This window comes from Tachysurus fulvidraco, chromosome 1, assembly GCF_022655615.1.
Source record: "Tachysurus fulvidraco isolate hzauxx_2018 chromosome 1, HZAU_PFXX_2.0, whole genome shotgun sequence".
Classification (NCBI taxonomy): Eukaryota; Metazoa; Chordata; class Actinopteri; order Siluriformes; family Bagridae; genus Tachysurus; species Tachysurus fulvidraco.
In genome coordinates, this window is record NC_062518.1 from 22,524,130 (window position 1) to 22,551,990 (window position 27,861).

Consider the following 27,861-nt stretch of genomic DNA (forward strand, 5'->3'; position numbering starts at 1 on the left):
AAAGCTTTTAACAGAATAGCCCATGTTTCTCCACACATTAACTTTAACATACTATCTTATAAACTTACTTATTGAAAGTTTGCTGCTTCTCCTGAAGACTGAAATGTTTTTCTGTGTTTTTGACGCAGTCACCCACAATATCACGGGATTTTACCACAAATACAGGATAAAAACAAACACCAGGGATAAGGCAATATAGCAAAAAAATACAGAAGTCTGAGGCATCACAAAACAGAACCACAAAACTGAAAAAAAAAAACACACACACACAAAACGGATTCTAATAACAAAGACTCAGCAAAGACTAACACAAAACAACAGGTTTAAATAGGCAAGAAATCAGAGGAACAAGTGTGCAAATGTGGGGAAACAGGATAAACAGTGACAAAGTAAAAGCGCTGCCAGATCACCCTCTGGTGGTCTGACAGGGAACTGTTCAAGCAGTTCATGATAACAATGACATTCACCATATACTGTATAATTAGAAGGACAAGACCATGGAAGTTGGGAAAATTGATTAGATGAATACTAAAGAACAGCAATATACAGCGTTATGTATGATAAGATAAATGGATAAACGTAAAGTGAGATAAAGGCAGAAAAGACGGTCCAGCTTATTTTCCTGCAAAAGTTTTAATGTTCAGTGATAACACTAATGTGAAGTCTGTTCCATAACTGCAAGGCTTTGTAAGAGAAAGCTCTGCCCCTTGCTGTAGAGTTTACTACTTTAATTACTACCAAATAATCTGCACCTTTTGATTGAAGTATGTGTGTCTGATTATTAAAAAGGTTTGCGTTTTTTAGGTCAGTACTAGTATTTTATAATCAATGTGAAATTTGTCTTGGAGCCAATGCAGTGTGGATAAGATAGGAGTGAATCAACTGATCCTTCTTTTGTGATGCAGCAGTGATGCTGTTCTTTGCAGGACATGTGGATTGTGTGAGCTGTAGTATGATGGATATAGATGACCAGTTTGTACAGAAATTTTGAGCTCAAGTAACTGTGCAGAGGTTTCAATGTTTTTCAAATATCCACATTCCTCCTTATTTATTAATTTGTTAAAAAGCAACATTTCGACCCTACTGGATCTTCTTTTTTGCCTGAAGAAGACCCAGTAGGGTTGAAAGGTTGCTTTTTAACAAATTAATAAATATGGGAGTTTAAACAGTGTTGCGGACATTACATTTTTTTTTACTTTAGCAGTTTCTTTTGTCCTGCACCTGCCAGAAGGTGGGATGTGCACACAATTACTTACTTAACAGATAAAGAAAGGGAGAGACCAAAAAGGGCATGCAACTTTCTCTAAAGCACTGGCAGAACGGCTTTAAAAAAACAACTGTGTGTTAGTTTTTGTACAGTGCAGCTGTATTTCCTGTCACTGTGGGCACCAGAGCACAGTAGTATAGAGCAGAGTCTGATACAGCAGCAGAGGAGATGATCAGATCCACTTGTTTATCATCTCTGTTTACTTCAGCAGACATTCTTGGGGGAGTATTCGGACTTTGAGCTCCAGTATCAACAATTTGAAGAAGGAACTCTGGTTTAGATTTTGGATATTGTCTGTACCATTGCAGGAAGTTGTTTCCTGAAGAAAAGCTTGGTGTGTATTTGCAGGACAGAGTAACATCTTCACCTTCATCTACAACTTTGAGTGAAAAGTGGCTCTATTGAATCTGCCATGGAGTCACCTGTCATAGAGAAGGGAATATAATGGTTTTAAACTTTACATAATAAAGCCAGAATTACATAATTAATGTGCTTGCAAAGCACATTCTTATTCTCTTGCATACTTATTATTATTATTATTCCGGACACTTTTTCGGCATGTAACTTGTCCCGCTCATTGAGGAGAGGTGTGCTATCTATTTTCTAAGTGATCCGACCAACGATGTTCGCACAGCGGACGAAAAAGCGGCCAAAAAAGTCCCATAGAAATGAATGGGAAATTCCTAAAATTCAAGCAAAATAAAAAAAAATCCGCACAACATGGACATGTCATATATCAAAACACTCAGCAAGATGAGGGGAACTGACGTCATGTGTAGCCCTGCCCCCAAAATGAGCAAAATCAAAAATTTAGCACAACATGGACATGTGACATATCAAAACACTCAGCACGATGAGGGGATTTACATTCACATTTTCTTTAGGAAATGTACCGTTCTAGTTATTATTATTATTCTGATTATTATAATTCTGCTTCTTCTTCCAGACACTTTTTCGGCGCGTAACTTGTCCTGCAGCTTTTGTCCTAGACCCATAAATGAGGTGTGCTGTGGATTTTATAAGCGATCAGAATTCCACAATTCCCAGTATGGAAGCTCAAAGGGGTGTTTTTTCCCCATAGACTTGAATGGGGAATTCTTAAAATCTCTCTGTAGATGTGCTAACATCCAAAAGAGGGCAGCAGACACCAGTGAATCTGTCAGATCACACAACGTTGGAAGAAAAAGAGCAAGGAGGAAGTACAGTTTTCGGTCAGTAACGCGTTTTGGATTAAAGCGTTTTGGATTAAAAGGCTTACATATTCCAGTTCCTTAGACTCTTGGGGATTTTTTACAAGCATTTGTTTTGGAAAATATTACCCCAGTGACGAAAGGTAAGCGCCGCCTATTTCCGGTGACTATCAACTTGAATTAAATTAGTGTGATGGCTATAAATCATATTATGCTTTGTGTGTGGGCTTAATAAAATCCCGAGAGTCTAAGCTTTCAAACAATATAAAATTTAACCGTGTATTTAATGCTTAAACCTAGAGCTGGCGTGCCTTGGACAGCACAGTGGTCACATATGTTGTTGTTTCTCGGCGGTCACATATGTTGTTGTTTCTGCCATTTGTATAACTTTTTGTTGTTTTCAACTATCAGTGTAGTTTTTATCATTTTTTATTTCACTTTAAACTAATGTCCTTTTAAGAACAGCAACGGCTCTTTTAAGAGCCACCCGTTAATTAAAATTAAGCGCATTTTTTCTTTGTCTCCTCACATTACATAATTATTTTTTGACATGATATGACACGTATATCACAAAGAATGATAAGAATGACTTTAATATAATAAAGCTTCGGTAGTGTTAGATTCTTGGATGGCCTAGTGGATAGACATGCAGACATTCGGGGTTCGAATCCACCCTCGGACAGTTTTTTTCTTTCTAAAACTTTATAATAAAGGTTCATTAGTTGACATTAGTTACCACATTACTTAACATGAACTAATAATGAACTGCACTTCTACAGCATTTATTCATTTTGTTCATGTTAATTTCAACATTTACTAATACATTATTAACACCGTGTTAACATTAGTTAATATACTGTGAACTAACATGAACAAAGAATAAACTTTATTTTAACAAAGATTACTAAATACAATAATTTATTGTTCATGGTTAGTAAATGTTAGTTAATACATTATATTTGAACTAATGATCCTTATTGTAACGTGATTATATTTTTTCCCAGTAAAATCACTGATTGATGCTTTAGTTCAAGATCTTCATGGTGCTTGTTTCAGGAAAAGATAAATGGATTTTCAGTTGTGCTCTTTTGTTGCAGGTGAGAAACTAGTTTGCTAATATAACCATAGTAACTGTGCAGCCATACCCTAGCAACCATGTAGTGCACCTTACGAACCATATTGCAATATAAAGAAGCCATATCTCAGTTACACAACATAAAACACTCAGCACGATGAGGGCAACTGACGTCACGTGTAGCCCCGCCCCCAAAATAAGCAAAATCAAAAATTTAGCACAACATGGACATGTCATATATCAAAACACTCAGCATGATGAAGTGACTGACGTCACGTGCAAGCACATTCACATTTTCTTTAGGAAATGTACCGTTCTAGTTTAGACTCTTATTCTGTCTTTTCATAATACAACACAGAATAATTAATCACTAATTCGAAACATAATATTTTGGAAATAACAAAAAATTTTAACTCACCTAGTAAAAGCCACAGACACATGAATATAACAGTGAACATCATGACTGGTTTTAGTTGAATGAAAATATTCCGAGGTCTTTATGAAGACTAATATGTTAAGATCATAAAGGTTCATGAAGCTCCACCCCACAGCATCACATGACAGTGTCACCAGTGTGTGGCTTTACATTCAGGAGTGAGGTGAACTGGAAGACTCTAACAACTCAAGGTTAGAGGTAGTTACATATGAAAAATACAACTGTAATACAACTGCACTTGAGGTGTCATAAGGAAAAAAAAAATCTATAATTAGATGTATGTTTATTCTTCTCACAGTTTAATTTAAATTAGAAAGTTGTTTAATTAGAATGGTATCTTCTGATTAGCTTAGGCACTAACAGTAACCAGGGCAGGGGTTAGGATATTATATCAGCAGTATGTATGATAGAAGATAGAAGTATGATATGACATTGTATGTGTTTCAGGGTGTAGTTTTCATGTTTGAAGCGTCTTTATTTTTAATTGTTATTTCTTCCAGCTGCATCTGTTACCACAGCTTTTATTTATGTCTGTGGTTAACTGATAAAACGTTCATGTGGTTTTTAGAAACTTTGTGTATGTGCCACTGTATAATGTTTTTGTAAAGCCTTTCACTGACTCTGTATCACTGTGTTATGTCTCTAAGAGCACAGAGATAGAGAGCAGAATCTGAGAGCTTTAGACCTCTGATACTAAGTTCGGTAGAGTCTCTGCTTGTTTCTGACTTTAATCGAGTGTCAGACGGAGTTCTCTCAGCACCTTCTGATCTTGCTCCTTTATACAGTAAAAACTGTGGTGCGCTGTTAGGATATTGTTTGTACCAGTAAAGCAAAATATAATTGCTGCTTGTATCATATGAACATTTCAGAGTAACCGTGTCTGTTTCTTTCTCCACAATGTTGGCATCTTCATCCTTTGGTCCAATTTTATCTGCAAAACTGCCTAGAGTGAAAAAGAATATAAAGAAATAAATCAGTAAAATATTATTATATTCCAAATATTCAATTAAGATATGACTATATGAATACAAACATGGTTAATAAATAATGCAATCAATTAACTGAATAAATATAATTGTAATAATTAATTAACAGCTGAAAATTAATGACCTGTAACTAGAGTGAGAATCAGTGGTGTGTATCTCACTATGTACAGTAAGTTGTATAGTTGAGCCATTTCTGAACACAGCTCTGTGACTATTCAGTATAATAATGCCTCCTCTAGAAGGCCACACCCGGGAAGTGACACTGTTGTAGTTTAACTTAGTTCACAAGTGATGATCTGTACAGAGTCACCAATAAAACATAGAACAATACCAGTTTTACTTCACATCCCACTGCATTAGGTGTGCTGTTTATTCATTCATTCATTCATTTTCTACCACTTATCCGAATTTCTCGGGTCACGGGGAGCCTGTGCCTATCTCAGGCGTCATTGGGCATCAGGGCAATCAGCGTGAAGTTGGCCCCCACCCAACGCAAAACGTCAAAAATAGTCTTGTTCGTTTGTGCTCCGTTTGTGCTGGTTTGTGCTGCAAAAATTTTCGTTTGTGCTGCTTTGGTTTTTTGATATTAAAAGAATAATTATAGTAAAATCTAGGTCACTCAGCCCCCACCTGCTTCAAATAAAACCAAAATAGTTTCGTTCGTTTGTGCTCCGTTTTTGCTGGTTTGGTTTTTTAGATATTAAAAGAATAATTATAGTAAAATCTAGGTCACTCAGCCCCCCACCTGCTCCAAATTTACCCAAAATAGACACATTCGTTTGTGTTAGTTTGTGCTGCTAAAAGTGTTGTTTGTGCTGTTTTTGTTTTTATAATATTAAACACTGAATTATTGGCCGATGACATCACCCCCCCCCCCTCCAAATTTACCTAATATACTCTCATTCGTGTGTGTTTTGTTTGTGCTGGTTTGTGCTGCTAAAAGTTTAGTTTGTATTGTTTCGGTTTATGAAATATTAAACACTGAATTATTGGCCGATGACATCATCAGCACCCAACAACCCCCCGCACCAAATTCTACAAAAATAGTCGTGTTCGTTTGGGCTTCGTTTGGGCTGGTTTGTGCTGCTAAAAGTTTTGTTTGTGCTGTTTCAGTTTATTAAATATTAAACATTTTATTAAGTGGTCATTCTAAGGTCACTCAGCCCCTCACCTGCTCCAAATTCAACAAAAACGGTCTCATTGTGCTGGTTTGTGCTGCTAAACGTTTTGTTTGTGCTGTTTCGGTTTTTATAATATAAACCTCTTAACTGTCGCCCCCCCCATTTTCATGATTTTCGCCTAGATGACATACCCACATAATAAGTGGTACAGCTCCCATATACTTTGACACACAGAGGTGAGCTTGGTCTAATTGGAAAGAAGAGAGTCTAGTTTCTGACACAAGTGTCAGCTTGATTCTAAGCCTTACTGACACAGACTTATAGAATGGGGGATTTTTATTTCCATCTGAGTTGTTTACCTGATAAACTGATTACATACATTGCTGTATTTAATGATGGTTGGTAAACAACAACTGAGGGTCATAGCCACATGTCTTGGCTTTCACCAAAAAAAAAATTAAGTCAAAATACTCAAAAATGGATTTTATAAGAATATTTTTCTACGGACATGTCCGTCCATTCAGGTTTTTCTTGTTTATTTTTTTTACTGTATAACTTTGTATAAAAGGACTGCATGCTTAGTTCAAAAGTCCTATAACAAAGAGAACCCCTCTGCCTAGAATTCTGCTTTGAAAAAATGCCTGTAAACTGACACCCTGAGGTGTGAGAGTGTGAAACGTTCGAGAATTGCGCAATAAAGCTGAAAAAAATTAATATGCGCACGCTCATTGCACAGCCCGCCCTCACCAGATGTATCATGTTGCATCTCGTTGGAATCGTCTCCTTATTGGCTAAAGAGCTATGATGCTCGCGAAACATCAAATCGCTACTGGACGGAGCAAATGTCAGTCAAACGGAGGGTCACCCACATAGCATGGAGAGACCTCATTGGCTTCTTAGCTGCCTATCTCGGCCACACAGGCACTGGATGGCTCATGCGAGGGCTTGTTTGATTCGTCAGATCCTCGACTACAAATCTGACGTGTTTTGAAAGTTTGGTATGCGTCCAATGAAACGTAGGAGTCGAACAAAGGGCGGAAGAGAAGCGGTGTGTTCAGTTTCCGGTCAAACACATAATTCTTGTGAAGCGAGCAAAGCGTTTTGGATTAAAAGGATTACATTTTCAAGTTTCTTGGTCTCTTGGCGATTTTTACAAGCATTTGTTTTGGAAAATACATTAACATTAGTGACAATGTGAAGAAAGGGAAATTTAAAGACCAGCGTTAAAGGTGAGTAAACAGATCGAACTAGCGCCACCTAGTTCAAATTTTCTATCAAATGTTTAAATTACTATAAATCATATTATGCCTTGTGTGTGTGCTTAATAAAATCCTGAGAGTCTAAGCTTTCAAACAGTATATAATTTAACCGTGTATTTGGAGGATTTAATGCTTAAAAGTTACAATGAAGTTACAATGAAGTTGATGCAGTCTCGCCTCCTAGCGGTTGTGGCTCGGTAACGAGACGTAGACCTGTAACAGGTTAAACATTTTATTATAGCCGATGACGTCATCAGCACCCCACATGCTCCAAATGCAACAAAAACGGTCTTGTTCGTTTATGCTCCGTTTGTGCTGGTTTGTGATGCTAAAAGTTGTGTTTGTGCTGTTTCGGTTTTTATAATATTAAAATAATATTAGGTGGTCATTCTAAGGTCACTCAGTCAAGTCAAGGTAAGATCCATATGGCAAACCAAATCACATTAAATAGTCGCATACACTAAACTGGTATCTATTTACTGTGCGCTTTCAGCTTTTAACGGACACAGCGATGTGTGGAATGTAACAAACTCCTAGGTAAGTGTTTTTACTTGATACTCTATGTTCTTATTTGAAAAACAGTAGTAATAGTAACACTGTCATAAATGCACGCACCAATAAGCATATAAACATATACTGGTTTGTGCCTGTGTTTTAATATTGAACATTAACGGTGCGTTAGAAATGCTGGTATTACAATACTAATAGAGTAAAATAGATCATTTAGCTGGTCACAAATTTATGATTCATGAGCAGTGACTATTTTTATTTTATTTCAGGTTTGTCATTTGTATGGGGGGGGGCATGTGCTGTTAATTAATGTAAATTATTTACTCCCAAATAATACGATATATTTAAAGGATTAAAAAAAATTCATTTACATGTGTAATTATTTTCCTCTTAAAGACATATGAAACAGTGTAACAACATGACCACATCAAATGAATAAACACAGCAGTTAGCAATGACTATGACTGAAAACATTTAGTTTTAAAATGAAAGCATTTCTCTATTAAACTCTTTACCACACAAGTGCTCATATATTCTGTACTATATGTTTCCTCAAAACATCACTTATTAAACAATTCATCTATATTTAAATGTACTTCAAATGTATTTATCTGTATATTGTTTACACATGAATATACAAATACAATATGAATCACTTAAAAACATTGTAGACTTATTAAAATTAATAACAGCTGTTATTAATGATAATAAGTCTACTTTAACATGACATGCTCATTTCAGTTTGAATGTTATTAAGTGTTTGTATATTTGTGTAAATAATTTACAGATAAATACATTTGAAGTATTGAATTGAAGTCTTAAAACTGAATTGAACTTTCTCACTGGAATTGAAATGCAAAAGATCAGAAAAAATGATGCCCTAATAAATGTGTCAGTTCTAGTCACTCTAGTAAAAAGACCAGGAATTGGTCTGTAGTGGTTATACCATCTGTAGTGATAATGCTATGTGGCCAGAAGGTTTCCTGTGTAAAACGGTAACACAAACTATTTAAAATACACACATCATATAAAATGAAGCAACAACACTTTAACTTACACACATTGTACTTTTAAATTACACATATATACTATACTAGTAATGCTATATGTATACTAATTCTTATCTCCTGCAAAGCCTAAAACTCTTTCCTTATTTCTGGAGATTTCCTCATTACCTCATTGCTGGTCTGAGTGAATTATCTTAGATGCTTTATATAGTACAGTGTTATATATGTGGAGTCACGGCTTGTCTTTAGTGCACTTCTAATTAATGTGCTTGCAAAGCACATTCTTATTCTCTTGCATACTTATTATTATTATTATTATTATTATTATTATTATTATTATTATTATTATTATTAATGTGCTTGCAAAGCACATTCTTATTCTCTTGCATACTTATTATTATTATTATTATTATTCTGGACACTTTTCGGCGCGTAACTTGTCCCGCAGCTTTTGTCCTAGACCCATGGATGAGGTGTCAAATCGACCAGCTCATTGAGGAAAGGTGTGCTATGATTTTCAAAAGCGATCCGACCAACGATGTTCGCACAGCGGACGAAAAAGCGGCCAAAAAAGTCCCATAGAAATGTGACATATCAAAACACTCATCACGATGAGGGGAACTTGCCACGTGCAAGCACATTCACATTTTCTTTAGGAAATGTACCGTTCTAGTTTAATTTGCACTTCAAATTGCCCCAAGGAGTCAAGGAGTGTGTGAATTTGTGTGTATGATGCACTGTGAAAGACTGCCTGAAAAAGTGCACATATATTTTTCTCAATCACCAGTAGAGCGGCATACAATATAACAAAACTGCGTTAGTTTTTGTACAGTAGAGCTGGATTTCCTGTCACTGTGGGCACCAGAGCACAGTAGTATAGAGCAGAGTCTGATACAGCAACAGGGAAGATGATCAGATCCACTTGTTTATTATCTCTATTAACTTTAGCAGACATTCTTGGGGGAGGGTTGGCACTTAGATATCCATTTTCAATAATATAAAGAAGGAATTCGGGTTTAAATTTTGGATATTGTCTGTACCAGTACAGGGTGTTTCCTGTAGCACTTGTTTCATATCTGCAGGACAGAGTAACATCAACACCTTCATCTACAACTTTATGAGTAAAAAGTGGCTTTATTGAATCTGCCTTGGAGTCACCTGTCATAGAGAAGAGAACACAATGTTTTGAAACTTTACATTATAAAGGTGAAATACAGTACATAATTTATTCCAATAAACATCACTAATTCAACACATTTTTTTAAAACACAAATTCAAAACTCACCTAGTGAAAGCCACAGACACATGAATATAATAGTGACCATGATGACTGGTTTTAGCTGAATGAAAATATTCTTTCTTTTCTTTAAGACGTTAACATCATAAAGGTTCATGAAGCTCCGCCCACAGCATCACATGATGTTGACGCTTACTGAAACATCCTGGCTTTATATTCTTCTGGAACCTGTCCTGAACATGAAGTAAACTACTAATGACATAATGAAAGACTTTTAAGTATGAGAAATAATGATTCTAAACCATTGTTTGTTTAAAAGCTTGTTTATTAAATAGAGTCACAAACATTTTGTGGTGTATTTCATGAAGGTGAAGAACAAACCAGTTGCTTTTCTTTCTCTAGTCTATTATTTTTTAAATCCATTTCATTTGAATGATTTCTTTTGAATATTATTCTGCTTAATAAAATCACAGTCAAACTAGTTTACCTGAACTCATAACTGCTGCTTGTGCAGAAGTGTGTAATATTTACATTATCCAATTCACTGCTGATTTAATGTGTTTGTCTCTGCTGGAGTAAAATAAAATTATATTATAGGTCACATTTTAAAGAAATTGTATATATAAGCTTACCCATTTTTATATAAGCTTACTGCATTTCTTAATGAAGCCAATGACAAGGGATTCTTTTTATATTCCAGATGCTCTATAGATTGTTTTGAGGACTGCAGTATAGATCACATATCATGATGTGTTTATGCAGTGGCATATTGTATATATAAAATAATTAGAGATTAGTTATAGCTTATATAATTGTGTAAAATAATATCCATAATCCAAGAAGTCAGCTCTGAAGGATGTGACAAGGGGCTTAGCACATGGGCAACAATAAGAGATCTGACTTTGCCAACTTGTGGAGGAAGAATAATAATTTGCAGAACATAACTTTATTGAACTTCTGAACTTGTGTAGAGCCTCGGCTGCTAAACTCAAATCTGATCGTTTCAATTACATTAGAAGGATTCGGCCATTTCTGTCCACACAGGCTGCTCAGGTACTTGTTCAGTCTTTTGTCATTTCTAGACTGGATTACGGCAACGCACTGCTGGCAGGTCTACCTATGAACGCAATCCACCCTCTGAAAATGATCCAAAATGCAGCTGCCCGGCTTGTCTTCAACCTGCCAAAGTTCTCGCATACCACCCCATTGCGATCCCTCCACTGGCTTCCGGTAGCTGCATGCATCAGATTCAAAACACTGGACTCATGGTATCTTAAGTATATAACCTAGTGAGCCAGCATTAATGTATCCAATGTTAGAGATTTGTCAACAGTGGTTATGCTCCACATGTAGGCTGTGAGTTAGAAGAGAAGTAGAGATCCTGGAGTGTGTTAGATGAGGTGATAGAAGCTGAGACACTCTTTGGGTGGTTAGAAAGAGCTTCCAGATGACTGGGAAACTACAGGGGAAGTGATCAGGGTAGGAATGGGCTAGGTCTGTCATCTAGAAGGAAAAAAAGATAAGGAACAATTGTGATAAAATGAGGAAGTCCAAGACAGCATTCAGATAAAGTGGCTAGCTAAAAGAAGTTGGTTAAGATTTAAGGTGTTGCAGTGTATAGTGAACAGAGATGTGGCAAAGGCCAAACAGAAAGCATATTATGAGCAGGTTAGACACGAGGGAAGGTGAGAAGAACTTGTAGGGATTAGCAAGACAGAGAGATAGAGATGGAAAGGATGTAAAACAGATAAGGGTGATTAAAGATAGAGATGGAAAGGTGCTAACAGGCAAGAAGAGTGTTCAGAGAAGATGGAAGGAGTATTTTGAGGAGCTGACGAATGAGGAAAATGAGAGGGAAAAACGAGAGGAATAGGTGAATATTGTAGAGCAAGAAATAGGAAAGATTGGAAAGGATGAGGTGAAGAAGACTCTGAGGTGAATCAAGAGTGGAAAGTCTGTTGACCCAGATGACATACCTGTGTATGTGTGGAAGTGTCTAAAAGAGACAGCAGTGAAGTTTGTATCTAGATTGTTCAACAGGATTTTAGAGAGTGAGAAGATGCCCGAAGAGTGGAAAAGTGTTCTAGTGCCGATCTTTAAGAACAAGGGTGATGTACAGAGGCATAAAGTTGATGAGCCACACAATGAAGCTATGGGAAAAAGTAGTGGAAGCTAGCCTAAGAAAGAAGGAAGTGGATATTTGTCGGCAGCAGTATGGCTTCATGCCCAGAAATGAGATGGTCAGAAGGAGCTGCACTGCGTCTTTGTGGATTTAGCGAAAACATATGACAAGTTGCAGAGAGAGGAGCTATGGTACTGTATGAGGATGCCAGGAGCTGCAGAGATGTATGTCAGAGTAGTTCAGGATATATATGAGAGGAGTATGACAGCAGTAAGATGTGCCATAGGTCAGACAGAGGAGTTCAAGGTGAAGGTGGGGCTACATCAGGGATCGGCTTTAAGTCCCTTCTTGTTTGCTATTGTGATGGAAAAGTTGACAGATGAATTCAGACAGAAATCTCCATGGACGATGATGTTTCCAGATGATATTGTGATCTGTAGTGAGAGTAGGGAGCAGATGGAGGAACACCTGGAAAGGTGGAGATCTGCTTTAGAAAGAATAGAAATTAAAGTCAGTCATAGTAAGACAGAATATATGCGTATGAACAAGACAGTGTTAAGTAGAACAGTGAGGCTACAGTGGGCTGAGGTCAAGAAGGTGCAGGATTTTAAGTTATTTGGGTCAATTGTCCACTGTGATGAGGTGTTGGAAAAGAGGTGAAGAGGTGAGTGCAGGCAGATTGGAGTGGGTGGAGAAAAGTGTCAGGAGTGTTATGTGATAGAAGAGTGTCAGTATGGATCAAAGGATAGGTGTACAAGACAATAGTGAGAGCAGCTCTGCTGTATGGGTTAGGTTCTCTTTAGGAGTGATGAAGAGGGACAGGATTAGGAACGAGCACATCAGAGGGACAGCTCAGGTTGGCTGTTTTAGGGACAAGGTAAGAGAGACTAGATTGATACTTAAAGTTATTTGCCTTTTTATTAATTAAAAATTTGAGATAAGGTTTTCTGTGTAAAACTTTAACACAAACTAATGAAAGTACCCACAACATATAAAATGAAGCACTAAATCTTCTAAATACAATTTTATAGATATACTCTTTATAGTTCACTTGTCTATGAGTGTGTGTGCAGGATGCACTGTGAAAGACTGCCATCCCATCAAGGAACTATCTTTCAACAGAACAAAACTGTGTGTTAGTTTTTGTACAGTGCAGCTGGATTTCCTGTCACTGTGGGCTGCAGAGCACAGTAGTATAGAGCAGAGTCTGATTCAGCAGCAGAGGAGATGATCAGATCCACTTGTTTATCTCCATGAATTTAAGCACTCATTCTTGGGGGAGGGTTGAGACTTAGATCGCCACTTGGAGTAACATGAAGAAGGAACTCAGGTTTAGATTTTGGATATTGTTTGTACCACTGCACATTAAATATAGTACCACTGAAGTCCTTGTAGCTGCAGGACAGAGTAACATCACCTTCATCTACAACTTTGTGAGTAAAAAGTGGCTCTATTGGATCTGCCATGGAGTCACCTGTCATAGAGAAGAGAGGTTTAGATGTATTATATATCACCATAAATCTTATTCACATTTAACTGTAACCTAAAAAACACACCAACTAATTCATCCATAATTCATAAATTAATATTTTATGCTACAACAAAAATGTTAACTCACCTAGTGAAAACCACAGACACATGAATATAATAGTGAACATGATGACTGGTTTTAACTGAATGAACTTATTCTTTCTGTACTCTAATATGTTCATTTCATAAAGCTTCATGAAGCTCCTCCTACAACATCACATGACAGCGTCACTAACGTTACTGACAGACTGTTCAGATGAAGCCAGGATTTTCATCCAAATTCCATTTATATCCAATCTAGTTTCTACAGTAAACTTACTGGGTTTCTGATCTTCACTGTTTACTGGGTACAGCAATAACCAGTCACACAATTTTTATAATACTCCAATTTTGTGTTCATTAAAATACACTGTTTCTACAATGGTGGTTAAATGTTGGTTAATCTGACAGACTGATGATGAAGTGAAGAAAAACGTGTAAATAGCTCCATCTTGTGAGAAAAGCTTGGCTTTACTGATACAGTATATATGCAGGACAGTGTGGTGTTGCTGCCTTCACTTGATAATACACTGGTTTGGTCTGGTACAATGCTGATTTCTAAACCTTACTTATAACAACATTACAATTATATTGTGACATTTTAATCATAAATGACAATATGCACATGAAATTGTGCTTCATGTGTAATGACTATGACTTACCAAGATCAGTCATAGTGAAGAAAACCTTGTTAGTTGTAAGTTTAGAAATAAACATCAGTGTTGTGTCTGTAATGTCTCCACATTTAGCTTCATCCACTCGTATTTATTTATCATCATCATTATTTTGCTTCATCTCATTTTATTTATTCAGTCTGCTTTTAACACGCAAAAACTAAAAAAATATTTTCTATCAGCAATTAAATTACACTAGAACTATAAAAATGAAAAATCACGTACTGTTTATTCAGGTAAAGTATTATTTTCTCATATACATTGCAGAAAAAGAAAAGTCTCAGATTCTCAAATGCATTGTTCCCTAAGTTAATGACTTACTCTCAAACATTTTAGATATACAGACCAGCTTTTGTCTTAGATAAAATTACATCTTTTAATGTTGTGGAATTCAGCCTTGAAAAATCACCAAATCTGCTATGAGACCTACAGATTATATAATAATTTTTAAACCCACTTTACTTTATAAAAAAATAAGCAGCTGCTTATTGTCCTGCAGCTGCAGACAAAAATGTTCATTCATTCATTATTCATCTTCAGTAACTGCTTTATGCTGGTAAGGGTTGTAGTGGATCTAAATTATACCCTAACTCCACTGGGCATTAAGCAGGAAATAGATCCTAGATGGGACACGGCGAGAGCCATCCCTGATTGCGTAATTATGTTTTAGTTTCTCTGTGTATATTCATCAAAGATGTGTACAAGCAATAACCATAAATCATAAAACAAGTAAAAGGTTAATCCACCAATAAAGGTAATCTTTATTGCATCTGTACAAGCCAACTAAATCTAACAAATTAACATTTGTATATAAAAATATATTCATATGAATGAATCAATGAATCAATCATTAAGTTACTTATTTAATGAATGTAGTGAATCTGTGGGGAAAACTGAGCAGAAATGTTGCATTAATTGTATTACACATTGTATCCATTAGTGAAACCTAACCTTTATGTCTCTAGTAGTGTCATTAAATTATGTTTTCAAGCATGAAAAGTGAACAATTTACTGTGAATAATGTGTAGCTGTTCATGTCTCTTTTATTTTCTGTTTATTTAAGTTGTATTTGTTTCCTGAATTTGTTCTTTGTGTCTTTGGTTAACTGATCAGTTGCTAAAGGAAGTGTCTTTCATTTTCTGTGGTTTTTACACACTTTGTTTTTATAAAGCCTTTCAGTGATGCTGAATCACTGTGATCCTACTTGAAGAGCACAATGATAGAGTGCAGAATCTGAGATCTGTAGATCTTTGATAGTAAGTTCAGTAAAGTCTGAGAATGTTCTTGACTCTAATCGAGTGCCAGTGGGATTATACTCTGATCTTGCTGACCTTGCACCTTCATACAGTAAAAACTGTGGTGCTCTGTGTAAGAAATAACAGAATGTGTTGTGTAAAAATTGGTTAAAGATCTTAATGAAGAATAAGAAGTTTATTCCAGAATAGCAAAATACATCAAGTACTTGGGGTTCATTGGAGTCAGAAAGAACCCCGAGCAAATCCTGCTCAAGCATTTTATACTGTTTTCCCTTTTGGTAATTTAAATGAGGTTCTGCTTTGCATGTGTATTGAGTGTAAGAACTGAGTGTCTCCCAAATGGCTGGGTCACACCTTGTTGTCTAGCTGATTGTCTTTAAATGTTAATCATGGTCCATGGCTTGGTATTGTTACAATTGTTATCAACCAAGTGGTCACATTCAATGGTAATCGCAGTCGTGTAGACCCTTTGTTTGTGGTGATCCTTAATGTCCTGCAGCCGCTCCCATACTAATAATTGAACCAAGTTTATACGTTTAGAGTCCTAAACGTATTACCTTATGATACCTAAACCTTTAAAGGATGAGCCTTTTAGATGTGTACCTTGGAGTGGAATTTGGGTGCAATTTCTGTAATTTCCTGAATTTATCCTAAATAATCTGTTAAGATATTGTTTATACCAGTGAAGAATAACGTAACTGCTGCTTGACTCATATAAACATCTCAGAGTAGCAGTATCTTTTTCTTTCCCCTCAGTTTTAGCATTGTTTTCTGTCGGCCCAATTTTATCTGCAGCACTGCCTGTTGTAAACAAAAATATATAAATAATTATAAACAAAACATACCTAAAACATGTACTAAAAATAACTTAAAAATGTATCAATTAATAAAGTTAATGGACTGCTGAAGGTTAATGACCTGAAACTAGAGTTAGAATTAGTGGTGTGTATCTCACTATGTACCGTAAGTTGTATAGTTGAGCCATTTCTGAACACAGCTCTGTGATGATTCTGTATAATAGTGCTGTATGTGCTGAACTTTACATGTCTCTAGAAGGCCAGACCCAGGAAGTGACACTGTTCAGGATGAAATCTTTGCTCACTAATAACAATAAATAGAACTTGAATTAAATATAACTTTTGTATAATCTGACTTATTTTAGTACTAAAACGAACAAAACCGAGCTACAAACAGAGCTCAAAACGTCAACTTGGAAATTAATCCAGTTTCTACATAATTTTAAACTTAAATAGCCGTTTATATACTGTACACATACTGTACACTAACATTGTCCAAAAAACCTGTAGATATTTACATGTGAATAATTATTTACTGTCTACAAATACATTATTATTATTTTTTGATTAGATATTGTTTCATTTATATTAGTTCAGTTACTGAGCCTGACTGTCTGGGGGAAGAAGCTGTTAGAGTTTTGGCAGATGTTCTGTCCAGATGTTCTCATTCCTTCTTCCAGTCTGGTAGAAGAGGGGAGGTGATGTTCACAAAACTGGTTTTATAAAAGTAGACATTCTGGTAAAAATCCTTTATTGAATTAAGTGATCTTCATTATCCTTTGTAGTGTCTTGTGCTCTGAGACAGCATGTACTTTTCATATTAAACAGTGCTACAGCTGCAAAGGATGCTCTTTATGTCTCCCATGAATGTAGTGAAGATTGGAGGTTGGGGTTTTCTCTCTTATGTCTGCAGGAAATGAAGATAAAGTTGAGATGTTCTGTCTAAAACTTCAATCCTCTCTCAGCAGAGCAGCACAGGTTGATCACTGTCCTCCTGAGAACAATAGTCATCTCTCTAGTTTTGTCTCTGTATTGTTGCTTCTACATTAGTCCTCACACTTCTCCACCATCTCTCTGTATGGACACTCACTATTTTGCTCACAAAGCTCAACACTGTATTGTCATCAGCATACTTGAAGATATGAGACAAGTTGTGATTTAAAGCAGACTTGTGCATCGGCAGAGTTTTCATGATCTCAGGAACTGTAGTGTTCAGACACATTTAGCAGTTTACAACTTATGCCTAAGAACAGTGGAGACTACAAACTAATAATGATTATCAACATCATACTGGATATTAATACAAAATGAAACAAATTTAAATCAAACACTTGCAGAAGAGCACGGACTGATCACTGAGGATCACTCGTGATAGATTTGTCTCTAAATGAATGATCTTTCTCCAATAATAGTATTAATAATAATAATAATAATAATAATAATAATAATAATAATAATCATCATCATCATCATCCAAAATGTGTCAAAAATATAAACAAGACAGACATCATTTCCTAAAAATGTCAAGCAAATTCAAAATCATCAGTAGAAATTCTTTCAGTATAAACAGTGTGTTAGTTTTTGTACAGTTCAGCTAGATTTCCTGTCACTGTGGGCTGCAGAGCACAGTAGTATAGAGCAGAGTCTGATACAGCAGCAGAGGAGATGATCAGATCCACTTGTTTATCTTTATCATCAACTTTAACAGACATTCTTTTTTGAGTGTTGGAAAGTAGATCTCCACTCTGAAGAATATTAAGAAGGAACTCAGGTTTAGATTTTGGATTTTGTCTGTACCACTGCAAATTTCCTGAAACACTGCTGGTTTTATATATGCAGGTCAGAGTAACATCACCTTCATCTACAACTTTATGAGTGACAAATGGCTCTATTGAATCTTGCATTGAGTCACCTGTCATAGAGAAGAGAAAATATTTTTAACCTTTACAAAATTAAGTAGAAATACATCATTTATTCCAATAAGTATCTCTTTTTTTTAACAAAAAGATTTAAAAAATTTTTTTAACAAAAAATGAAAACTCACCTGGTAAAAGCGACAGACACATGAATATAACAGTGAACATAATGACTGGTTTTAGCAGAATGAAAATATTCTGAGGTCTTTATTCTGTAGACTAATCTGTTAAGATCATAAAGATTCATGAAGCTCCACCCTACAGCAACACATGACAGTGTCACCAGTGAGTGGTTTTACATTCAGGAGTGAGGTGGACTGGAAGACTCAACACAACACAAGGTTAGAGGTAGTTACATATGAAACATACAACATTAATACAACTGCACTGAGATTAACCATGAAAGGGGTTAAGATTATATTTGTGCTATATGCATTATGGAAGAACAGGTAGAGTCTATATCACAGAGGGTTTATTGTGAAAAGGATGTGAAAAGAATGTGAAGGCACTCAACTGGTTAAGGCTCTGGGTTGTTTATTAGAGGATTGGGGTTCAAGCCCCAGCACTACCAATCTGTTATTGTTGGGCCTTTTAGAAAGGTCAGGGGTGCTGTATCATTACTGACCTAGATTTTGTTCTCTCTGTGTAATATTGTAAACTTTCCCACCCCACTGAGATTCCATCCAGCTATAACCTTGTCATTTCTTATGAGCAGGCACTAAACAGTCCATATCTACATACACACTTCACTGGAATTGCTGGGAAATATATTTACTGTCCTTTAAATTCTTTTCTATTTACCAACATCAGAGGATGGATGAAGAAATGACCTGGAAGGAGTTTCAGAAAGCTGCCAGAGATGTGTGGCAGAAAAAGAAAAAGTAAGTGAAATGTTCTGTTGTAAATATCCTTCAATTTTTGGTAGATAATTTATTTAGACATATTTTGTCGTTATGTTAATGTGTTTTAAGCTATTAAGTGTTTAAAGTGGGCATTGATATGTATATTAAACAGAGACAGAGGAAGAGGAAAAACACACACATGGAAAAACAACATGTAATTTTGTCAAATAAATGTGACAAACTAAAAGCACTGTCTGATCGCCCTCTGATGGTCTGACAGGGAACTGTCCAAGCAGTCTATGACAACAATGATATTCACCGTTTATTATTTTAAAGATGCCCTGCCCCACATATTTCATTACTTTTGTGGTAATGTCTGAAGTTTACCATGAACTCTAACATTTTTTGTGGAAAAAATGCCTTGGTTACCTTGTTTCAAGCCATTCTAGTGTGGTATAGAATGCCTGCAGGAAGACCCCGCTCGATTTGCGCCAGTTCTCATTAATATTCAATGAGCTATGCTGCTTGTCTCTGATTGGCTAACCGCTAGGATATGAGAGCATGACTATTCATTCACCCAGTGCAATAAGTAGCCTAGGCTAGAGGAACTTTGTTTACAATCACCTGGAATTGCAGCAGAATGGCTTCTTCAGGTATATTGACGTTCAACCATCCTTGCTGTATAGGAAACTCACTGAGCTACATGAATTCTGTCGTCACGGTCTCAAGTGGGAGAGCTCATGAATAGTAATGAGTTTGATCAATTCCATGTCACACTGAGCAGCTTTTCTAATTGACCAGATTTCTCCGCTTATTTCATTTCAGTGGGTAGAGCTGACAGGGGAGGTAGCAGATAACACATATAAAAAAAATACAAGTAAAAACGGTTTTGTGTGGAAGGGCACCTTTAAGAACAGAACTGTGAAAGTTGGCAAATTTGAATGAATGAATACTGAAGAACAGCAATGTCCAACTTCAATAATGATAAGATCAATGGATAAATGTATAGTGGGATAAAGTCAGAAAAAGAAAGACTAACAATTCAGTGTGTAGTATTTTTAATAAACCAAATAATGACTTAAGAAATCAATTAGTTATTAGATTAATACAAACAATTATTCATTTATGCAAATAATTAACTGATAATACATCATTGAAATAATTAGTACAGTTAATTAACTGATAAATATAAATGACCTGTAACTAGAGTGAGAATCCGTGGTGTGTACTTGGAAATTAATACATCTCACTATGAACAGTAGGTTGTATAGTTGAGCCATTTCTGAACACAGTTCTGTGACGATTCTGTATAATAGTGCTGTATGTGCTGAACTTTACACATCTCTAGAAGTCCACACCGAGGAAGTGACACTGTTGTAGTGTAACTTAGTACAGATCATCACTTCACAGTATCAGTGTCATAGTCTGTGAGAAATAGCCAGATGACCGTGCTGTGATTTTGCAGTGTTTTATGAATACTGGAAGATTCAGGTGTCTTGCCGTCTTTTCCTATTGTCCATTCATCCATTCATTTTCTGAACCACGTGGTCAGCATGGGGTCACAGTGAACCTGGAAGCTGTACCAGAGAACTCAGAACAAAGCAGGGGACACACTGGATACATGTCAAACCATCAAAGGGCAAAATCACACACACACACACACTACAGACAATTTAAAGATACTAATTAGCCCACAATGTGTGTCTTCGGATTAGGAAGCAAACCGTAGAACCAGGAGGAAAACCCAGACATCATAGTCTTTTAGTGGAACTTTGTTCACGTTTCAAGATAAACAGATTTAATCATGATAGGTGGCTTTTACTCATGGTTGAGATAAAGTACATGCAAATATAAAACAACAGTATAGAATTTCATCAGGTGAAAAGTTCTTTGCAATGCCACCATAACACACATGCTGTATATATTAAATAAATTCTATCAATTAAACTAAAATGGACGAATACTTTTATACATCAATGTTATAGTTCAAACAAAGTCACTCTCATTACAATTCCTATGAATTTTGCATGAGATCGAGTTGCAGCGTTTTAAAATTCACAGAAAGAAAACCTGAAATGAAAGGTTAGAAGCTACAAAGTTAAATTCAGCCCAAGGGCTGGAGTTAGTAGTTTTATATGCACTACATTTGTGATTAAACCAACAAATTAATAGCATATTTAGTGTAAAATTAGATTGTTTAGAAACAGAAAAAAATGTCAATTACTGTACATTAAGTCACGTAGCATATGGTTTTAATTGACAACTTGGTAAAGATGTAGATTTAGACACTGAAATCTTTCCTACTGCATACACTGTAAGAAAAGATACACCATATCTACTCAATAAAAATGAGGCAACAGATTACAAGCAATATTAAAGTTCACAAGGTTTGGTATTGAGTAAATATTAATTAAATGAGACCCTTAATCCATTTAATATGAGTAGATTTGAATAGAAAACAGTACAGAATTAATTTAATTCTACATATCATAATTGAGTAAATCATCATCTACATTAATCTGCACATTGATTTGAATTTAATCAATGCAATTAATTAAATCTAAATATTCCTTTCTTATGAATACTATAGCCCAGAAAGTACAGAACTTAAATACTCAAATAAGAATTTTAAGAACAATTTTATTCACTTGTGTGCTTTAGACACATTGTAGCACATCATTGTACACTGCAACCACAGTCTCATTTCAAGCCAGAAGTTGGATCTTGCATTTCAAACCAGACATTTGAAAAGGACAGAATGCTGACTTTAAACTATTTTGTAAAAACAAAAATAAATGACATACAGAATGGTGACGTGTTCATAAACCTGATTCCATGTTTTCTCACCTCACTTAGCCACTAAATTGGGTCAATAATGATATTAAAAGAAAAATCCTCCAGAGGTGCATATACCAAAACAAAAGCAGAAAAGTGTAATTTGTAGGGAGTGAAAAACATTTCGTACTTTGAAATAGAAATCTCACTGACATTCGTGGGAAGCTAAACATTGTGTAGCAAAACATGTACACTGCAACTACAGTCTCATTTTCAAGCCAGAAATTTGCTCACACATTTCAAACCAGAACTTTGAAAAGGACAAAATGCTGATACTCCATAATGGCATGTGCCAAAACATAAATAATAAAAGTGCAAATTGAACAGAGTAAAATACATTTGTACTTTGAACGTACAATTGAAATGTCACGACATTCGTAGGACAAAACAGTGCCAACTTACAAACATAGCACTTTCAAATGTGCAATTCTCAAGCTCTGTAAAAGATGAACATTGTGTAGCACAAAAGTCTACACTGCAATACAGTCTCATTTCAAGCCTGAAGTTTGCTCTTGAGGGACTGGACTTTGTTTGAAAGCTTTGAATCATCCAGTTCCAAGAAAAGATTTTGGAACACCTCAAAGGTGTACTTCAGCTGTCTGAGATAATCGAGATTCAGCGCGTAGGTCAAGCCAAGGAGGACTTGTAATATCTCCAAGTCCTGTGATGACTTCCACGCCCTCTATGACGATCCCAATGTTCTTTGGGCTGTTGCTTGTAGAAGCTCCAGGCTTTGGGGTCACAATAATGGCCATTATGACTTATTCAAGTTCCTCCAAGTTCCCAGTGTCCTGCAACATGAAATTGTTATTGTCTTAGTATAAAACTGTCAGAAATATATTGCAAGCATGTCACATTACTAGAAAATACATTTAATATGTACTTTTTAGTGTATGCACTTATAGTGTATACTATATATATACTGCGTATACTATAATTTGTGCTGCAATGCCTTTTTAAGTGTATTTCCATTAGGTATGGGCTCTGGCATGTACTTAAGTAAAAAGTCGCCTGTTTAGTACCTGTTTAGTGTCATGCTGGTAACTGGACGTCATGTTTTATTTATTATATATATATATATATATATAATATGTGTGTGGGTGTGTGTATGTATATGTATATATAATTTTGGAGTGTGCTGATGGATATTTGTGTTCATCAGCCACAAGAGTGTTATGAAAGGCAGGCACTGATGTAGGTGAGGTAGGGTGGAGTCAGCGTTCACATTCATTCCAAAGGTGTTCAGTAGGGATGAGATCAGAAAACAACCACATATAGCAGGGAAGGTCAGGTGACCCAATACTTTTGGAAATATAATGTATACCAAGTGTATCACCAAGGCCATATCCCAAACTGTAGGGAGATTCCAGCTCTGTCCTTGAAAACAACTCAAAATTATTGTGATGTTTTACAAATGACAAAATTAATGTTAATTAAATTAAGCACTTTGTGTTTTTTGGGCTGACACCAGGGGCGGTTCTAGGATTTCATCTTTAGGGGGTTTAGCCCTCAGTGAGAATTTAAAACAAGAATAGTTCTATATTATATATTATATGATAACTCTGGTAATAAGAATAGTGAAATTTCACTGCTTTTGGTTGCCGTCTTTGCGTCTTTCCGCCGAATAACGTTATAGATAAACGCCTCCAGCTCTGACTGTGCGTGCACGCTGCACGTACCTGTGCTTTTCTGTTTAAATAAAGCAGACAGCTGAAGACGCACTTTTGAAAGACTACAACACATGCGTGTAAAAGCAAAGTAAAAATGTACCAGAAAAATGTACTTAAGTACAGTAACGAAGTATTTTTACTCCGCTACTTCCCACCTCTGCTAATCAGATATGAAACAGTATTCTGTTACTAATGTTTTCAGATACTTTTAGTGTACGGTTTAGCTGTAAAATGAGAGTGTTTGTGCCATTTGAATTTGAATTCCTCCTCACTTGCTAAAGTAGCGTTAGCTAACTAACTTAAGTGCTAGCTGCTAATAGACTGACTTCACGTGGATTTAGCTAAGTTAACTTCACATTTGCAAGTTGCAATAAAATAGTGAAACAACAGAGAGAAGTTACGTTACCTATCTCGGGAAGACGATCTCCACGCACGAGAAGTAAAGCCAACGGAAGTGCGTCAAGTGCCATCTGAAATATAAGATGCTTTTCCAGCAATAACCCCAAATATTGCTCTTTATGGAACCTTCAAATAAAACCCAATGTACTCATTTACGCAATTTTATAAAAACATACTGAGGATATGACATTAACACGCAAAAGACCTAGGAACCATGATAGTGAAAATGCTAACCCACATCCTTCAAAATAAAAGTTTGACTTCGATACATAAGAATTCTTCCAAAATGTATGATGCTGTGTTCATATTATAGCGCAACAACATCACACTATAGCCTTCCAAAACAAGCTAACTTTGTGTTGCTGCTGAGTCTCTTTTTCTGTGATAACTCATTTTATTTTGTAATATACCACTGCATGCATTCTTCTAGCCCAGTGATAACAAAACCAGTTAAATTTTGCAAGATGAACAATGTGGAAGAAAATGAATATTCTCTGTCTGTAGCCTACTCTCTTCAAATGTCTTGTAGGCCTGCTGCATTTTTTTTAAATAAATAAATAAATAAAGGCGCATTTTGACAGGAAGTGCTTTTCAATTAAAATTCGCCTGATTACTCAATATTCTCTCCATTTGGGATTAGATAAATATAATGCTTTATAAAAATATAAAGTTTTATTTAACTGCAATGGGTAGATTTTATTCCAAACATTTTTATTTGAAATTTTATTAAATATTATAAAGAAGAATATATAAAGAAGAGACCAAGTCAAATTGAAAACACCGCACTAATGCAAGAATAAAGGCTTAAGCCGTAACACTTCCCCCCTAAAAAGACAGAAACCGTTCTGTTTAACTCCTTTTGGAGCAACAACAAAACAAAACAAATAAAACCAGTTCTGTAAACAAAATGTGAGTTTAAGCCCGTGACAAAGCATCCGCCACCACATTCTCAGATCCCTTCTTATGACGTATCTCTAGATTATACGGCTGCACCATTAGAGCCCACCTCATCAAACGTTGATTGTGATTGTACATTTTGCTGAGAAAGACTAATGGATTGTGGTCCGTATAAACTATGACCGGATGCATACTGGCCCCCACACAAACATTAAAATCTGGCTTAGTGGGTAGCACGTTCGCCTCACACCTCCAGGGTCGGGGTTCGACGCCTCCGTCTTGTGTGTGCGGAGTTTGCATGTTCTCCCCGTGCCTCGGGGGTTTCCTCCGGGTCCTCCGGTTTCCTCCCCCGGTCCAAAGACATGCATGGTAGGTTGATTGGCATCTCTGGAAAAATTGTCCGTAGTGTGTGATTGCGTGAGTGAATGAGAGTGTGTGTGTGCCCTGCGATGGGTTGGCACTCCGTCCAGGGTGTATCCTGCCTTGATGCCCGATGACGCCTGAGATAGGCACAGGCTCCCCGTGACCCGAGGTAGTTCGGATAAAGCGGTAGAAAATGAATGAATGAATGAAAAATCAGTTTACCCCCACATGGCTCAGTTTACACATTCACTATGATAAACTTACCCCTCAGCTGGGGCAAGTTGAGCCAAAAGGCCACTTTTATTGAGAAACAACATTTCATGGTCCTTTGTTATTGATGCATTGTTAGGATTTCATTTGAAAAGAGACATTCAAAAATAAAGGTTAATGTTTTCCATTTGACTTCTGTCTCCTTTTTCCATGCATATAGGACAACATCAAAAATCAATTGGCTCAACTTAACCTTCTCTCCCCTACATATATAACAATATGTAATAATATTATAGATAATTATAGTGTAAATGTGTTATAGTTGTTCTGCAGATCGAGGAGACATTTTTATTATTCAGGACTCAAGATCAAAGTAAGCCTGCAAAGAAACACATGTGGATCACATCAAATCTCAAGCACAATAAACAATCCTTTGGGGTATTTCTATCATGTGGAATTTACACTGTCATTCACTAAGCTACTTAAAGTCAGTCACTAAATTCTGCCACCACTGGCTATGAGAACTGCACCTAGTGCTGTGAGAGTCGGAGTGGAGCAACCATTTCCATTTCAGACACAAGATTTGTCTGAATATCTTTCTATCTTTCTTCAAAGAATTTAGTGAAGAGACTGTTTCTGTTCAACAGGTCCTTGTGTTTTTATGAGCTTGGTGGATTGTGCTGTCAGCTCTTGGCTGATCAAAATAACATGCAACACCAACACTAACAGACAGAAGGAGCACACAGCTGTCTGAGAAAGCTAACTGGTTAATGTCAGTGGATTTATAAACTGTAAATAATGAGTGAAGTCTTCAGTTCACTGGGTTAAAATCAGTATCTTAAATTATTTAAATACATATTGTTAGTGAAATCTGTCTTACATTTTCATTACATCAGGAGAATAACAACATAACAGCGTGAACCTTAGCAGAAATAATTCTCTTTGATTAAAGATGAACATTTATGTTTAAAGGATTTCTTCTCTGATTATTCAAATAAACCTCAAAGTCTGAGAATTAAGAAAGAAAGCTGTATTTAAATGAAACAGATCAAGAGCTCCCCCTGCTGAGAAACAAAATCAAGCTTGACTTTTTGTACAGTCTGTTAGAGTTTGGTGTCACTGTGGACTTCATGGCGCAGTAGTACAGTGCAGAGTCTGATAATGCAGCAGGAAAGATCTCCAAATCTACTTTATTCTCCTTTTTACGAAGTTTGATGGATAGTCGTGGGTCAGGTTGCTTAGCTTTAGTGACATCATATGTAGATATAATAATCAGCAGCAGAAAGTCTGGTCCTGATTGAGGTTTTTGTCGATACCAGTGGAGATAATCAGCTGATTGATCATATGTGCAGGTCAGGGTAATGTTGCTGCCTTCACTTGAAGATATTATGGTTTGGACTGGTGTAATGCTGCTGTCAACAGCACTTACTGTAAAGACATTGTAACATCATAAACATTTCTACTTTCATTGCTTAAGTACCTGTTTATCTAACAGTACAAATCTCCAGCATACACCTAAAGGTTATGTATAATATAAATGACTTACCAATATTTTTGACAACTATCAATACAAAGAAGAATAACATGATTGTTTTGTGTGTCTCTTGTGGTAGATATAAATGTCAGTATCTCTGTAAAACTGTCTAAACTGTATCTCACCACATTTAGCTCCACCTACTGAGGCATGTCAATTCTGACATCAGTCCCGACATTGTGCAGCGACATCTAGTGGTAGATAGTTGCAATCTCAGGTAAAGCAATTCACAGGAGCTATTATCCCACCTACTGTTAATTATATAAGCAATTGTGATAATTGAGTAATTGGTGATTTTGGTGGTCACAAGGTGCATCCAGTTGGCATGTCATTTTGAAAAGTGCAGGAAACTCTTTACTGAGTTGAGAGGGATTCGAGACAAACGTTGCTGATGTTTCCCTCCTTAGACATTTTGGCATGGTTCCTGTTGTAAACCAAAAATTAACTTAAGATTAACATTTAATGCAATTAATTAACTGATTAAATATCATTGTTATAATAAATACAGAAAAATATAACTGTTGTAATTTAATGACCTGTAACTAGAGTGAGAATCAGAGGTGTGTATCTCACTATGTACAGTAAGTTGTATAGCTGAGCCATTTCTGAACACAGCTCTGTGACGATTCTGTATAATAGTGCTGTATGTGATGAACTTTACATGTCTTTAGAAGCCCACACCCAGGAAG

The 27,861-nt window shown here is 36.1% G+C and overlaps 1 protein-coding gene across 1 annotated transcript; it reads right to left on the bottom strand.

Annotated features, from left to right (window-relative positions):
* Positions 1-1,220: 1,220 nt before the first annotated feature.
* On the bottom strand, positions 1,221-27,861 carry LOC113636507. Its single transcript, XM_047810416.1, has 4 exons — positions 27,709-27,861; positions 4,599-4,911; positions 4,119-4,146; positions 1,221-1,665 (listed from the first exon to the last, which is right to left on the bottom strand). The coding sequence occupies exons 1-4, from the start codon at positions 27,773-27,775 to the stop codon at positions 1,345-1,347; spliced, it is 729 nt and encodes a 242-aa protein (XP_047666372.1). The 5' UTR covers positions 27,776-27,861; the 3' UTR covers positions 1,221-1,344.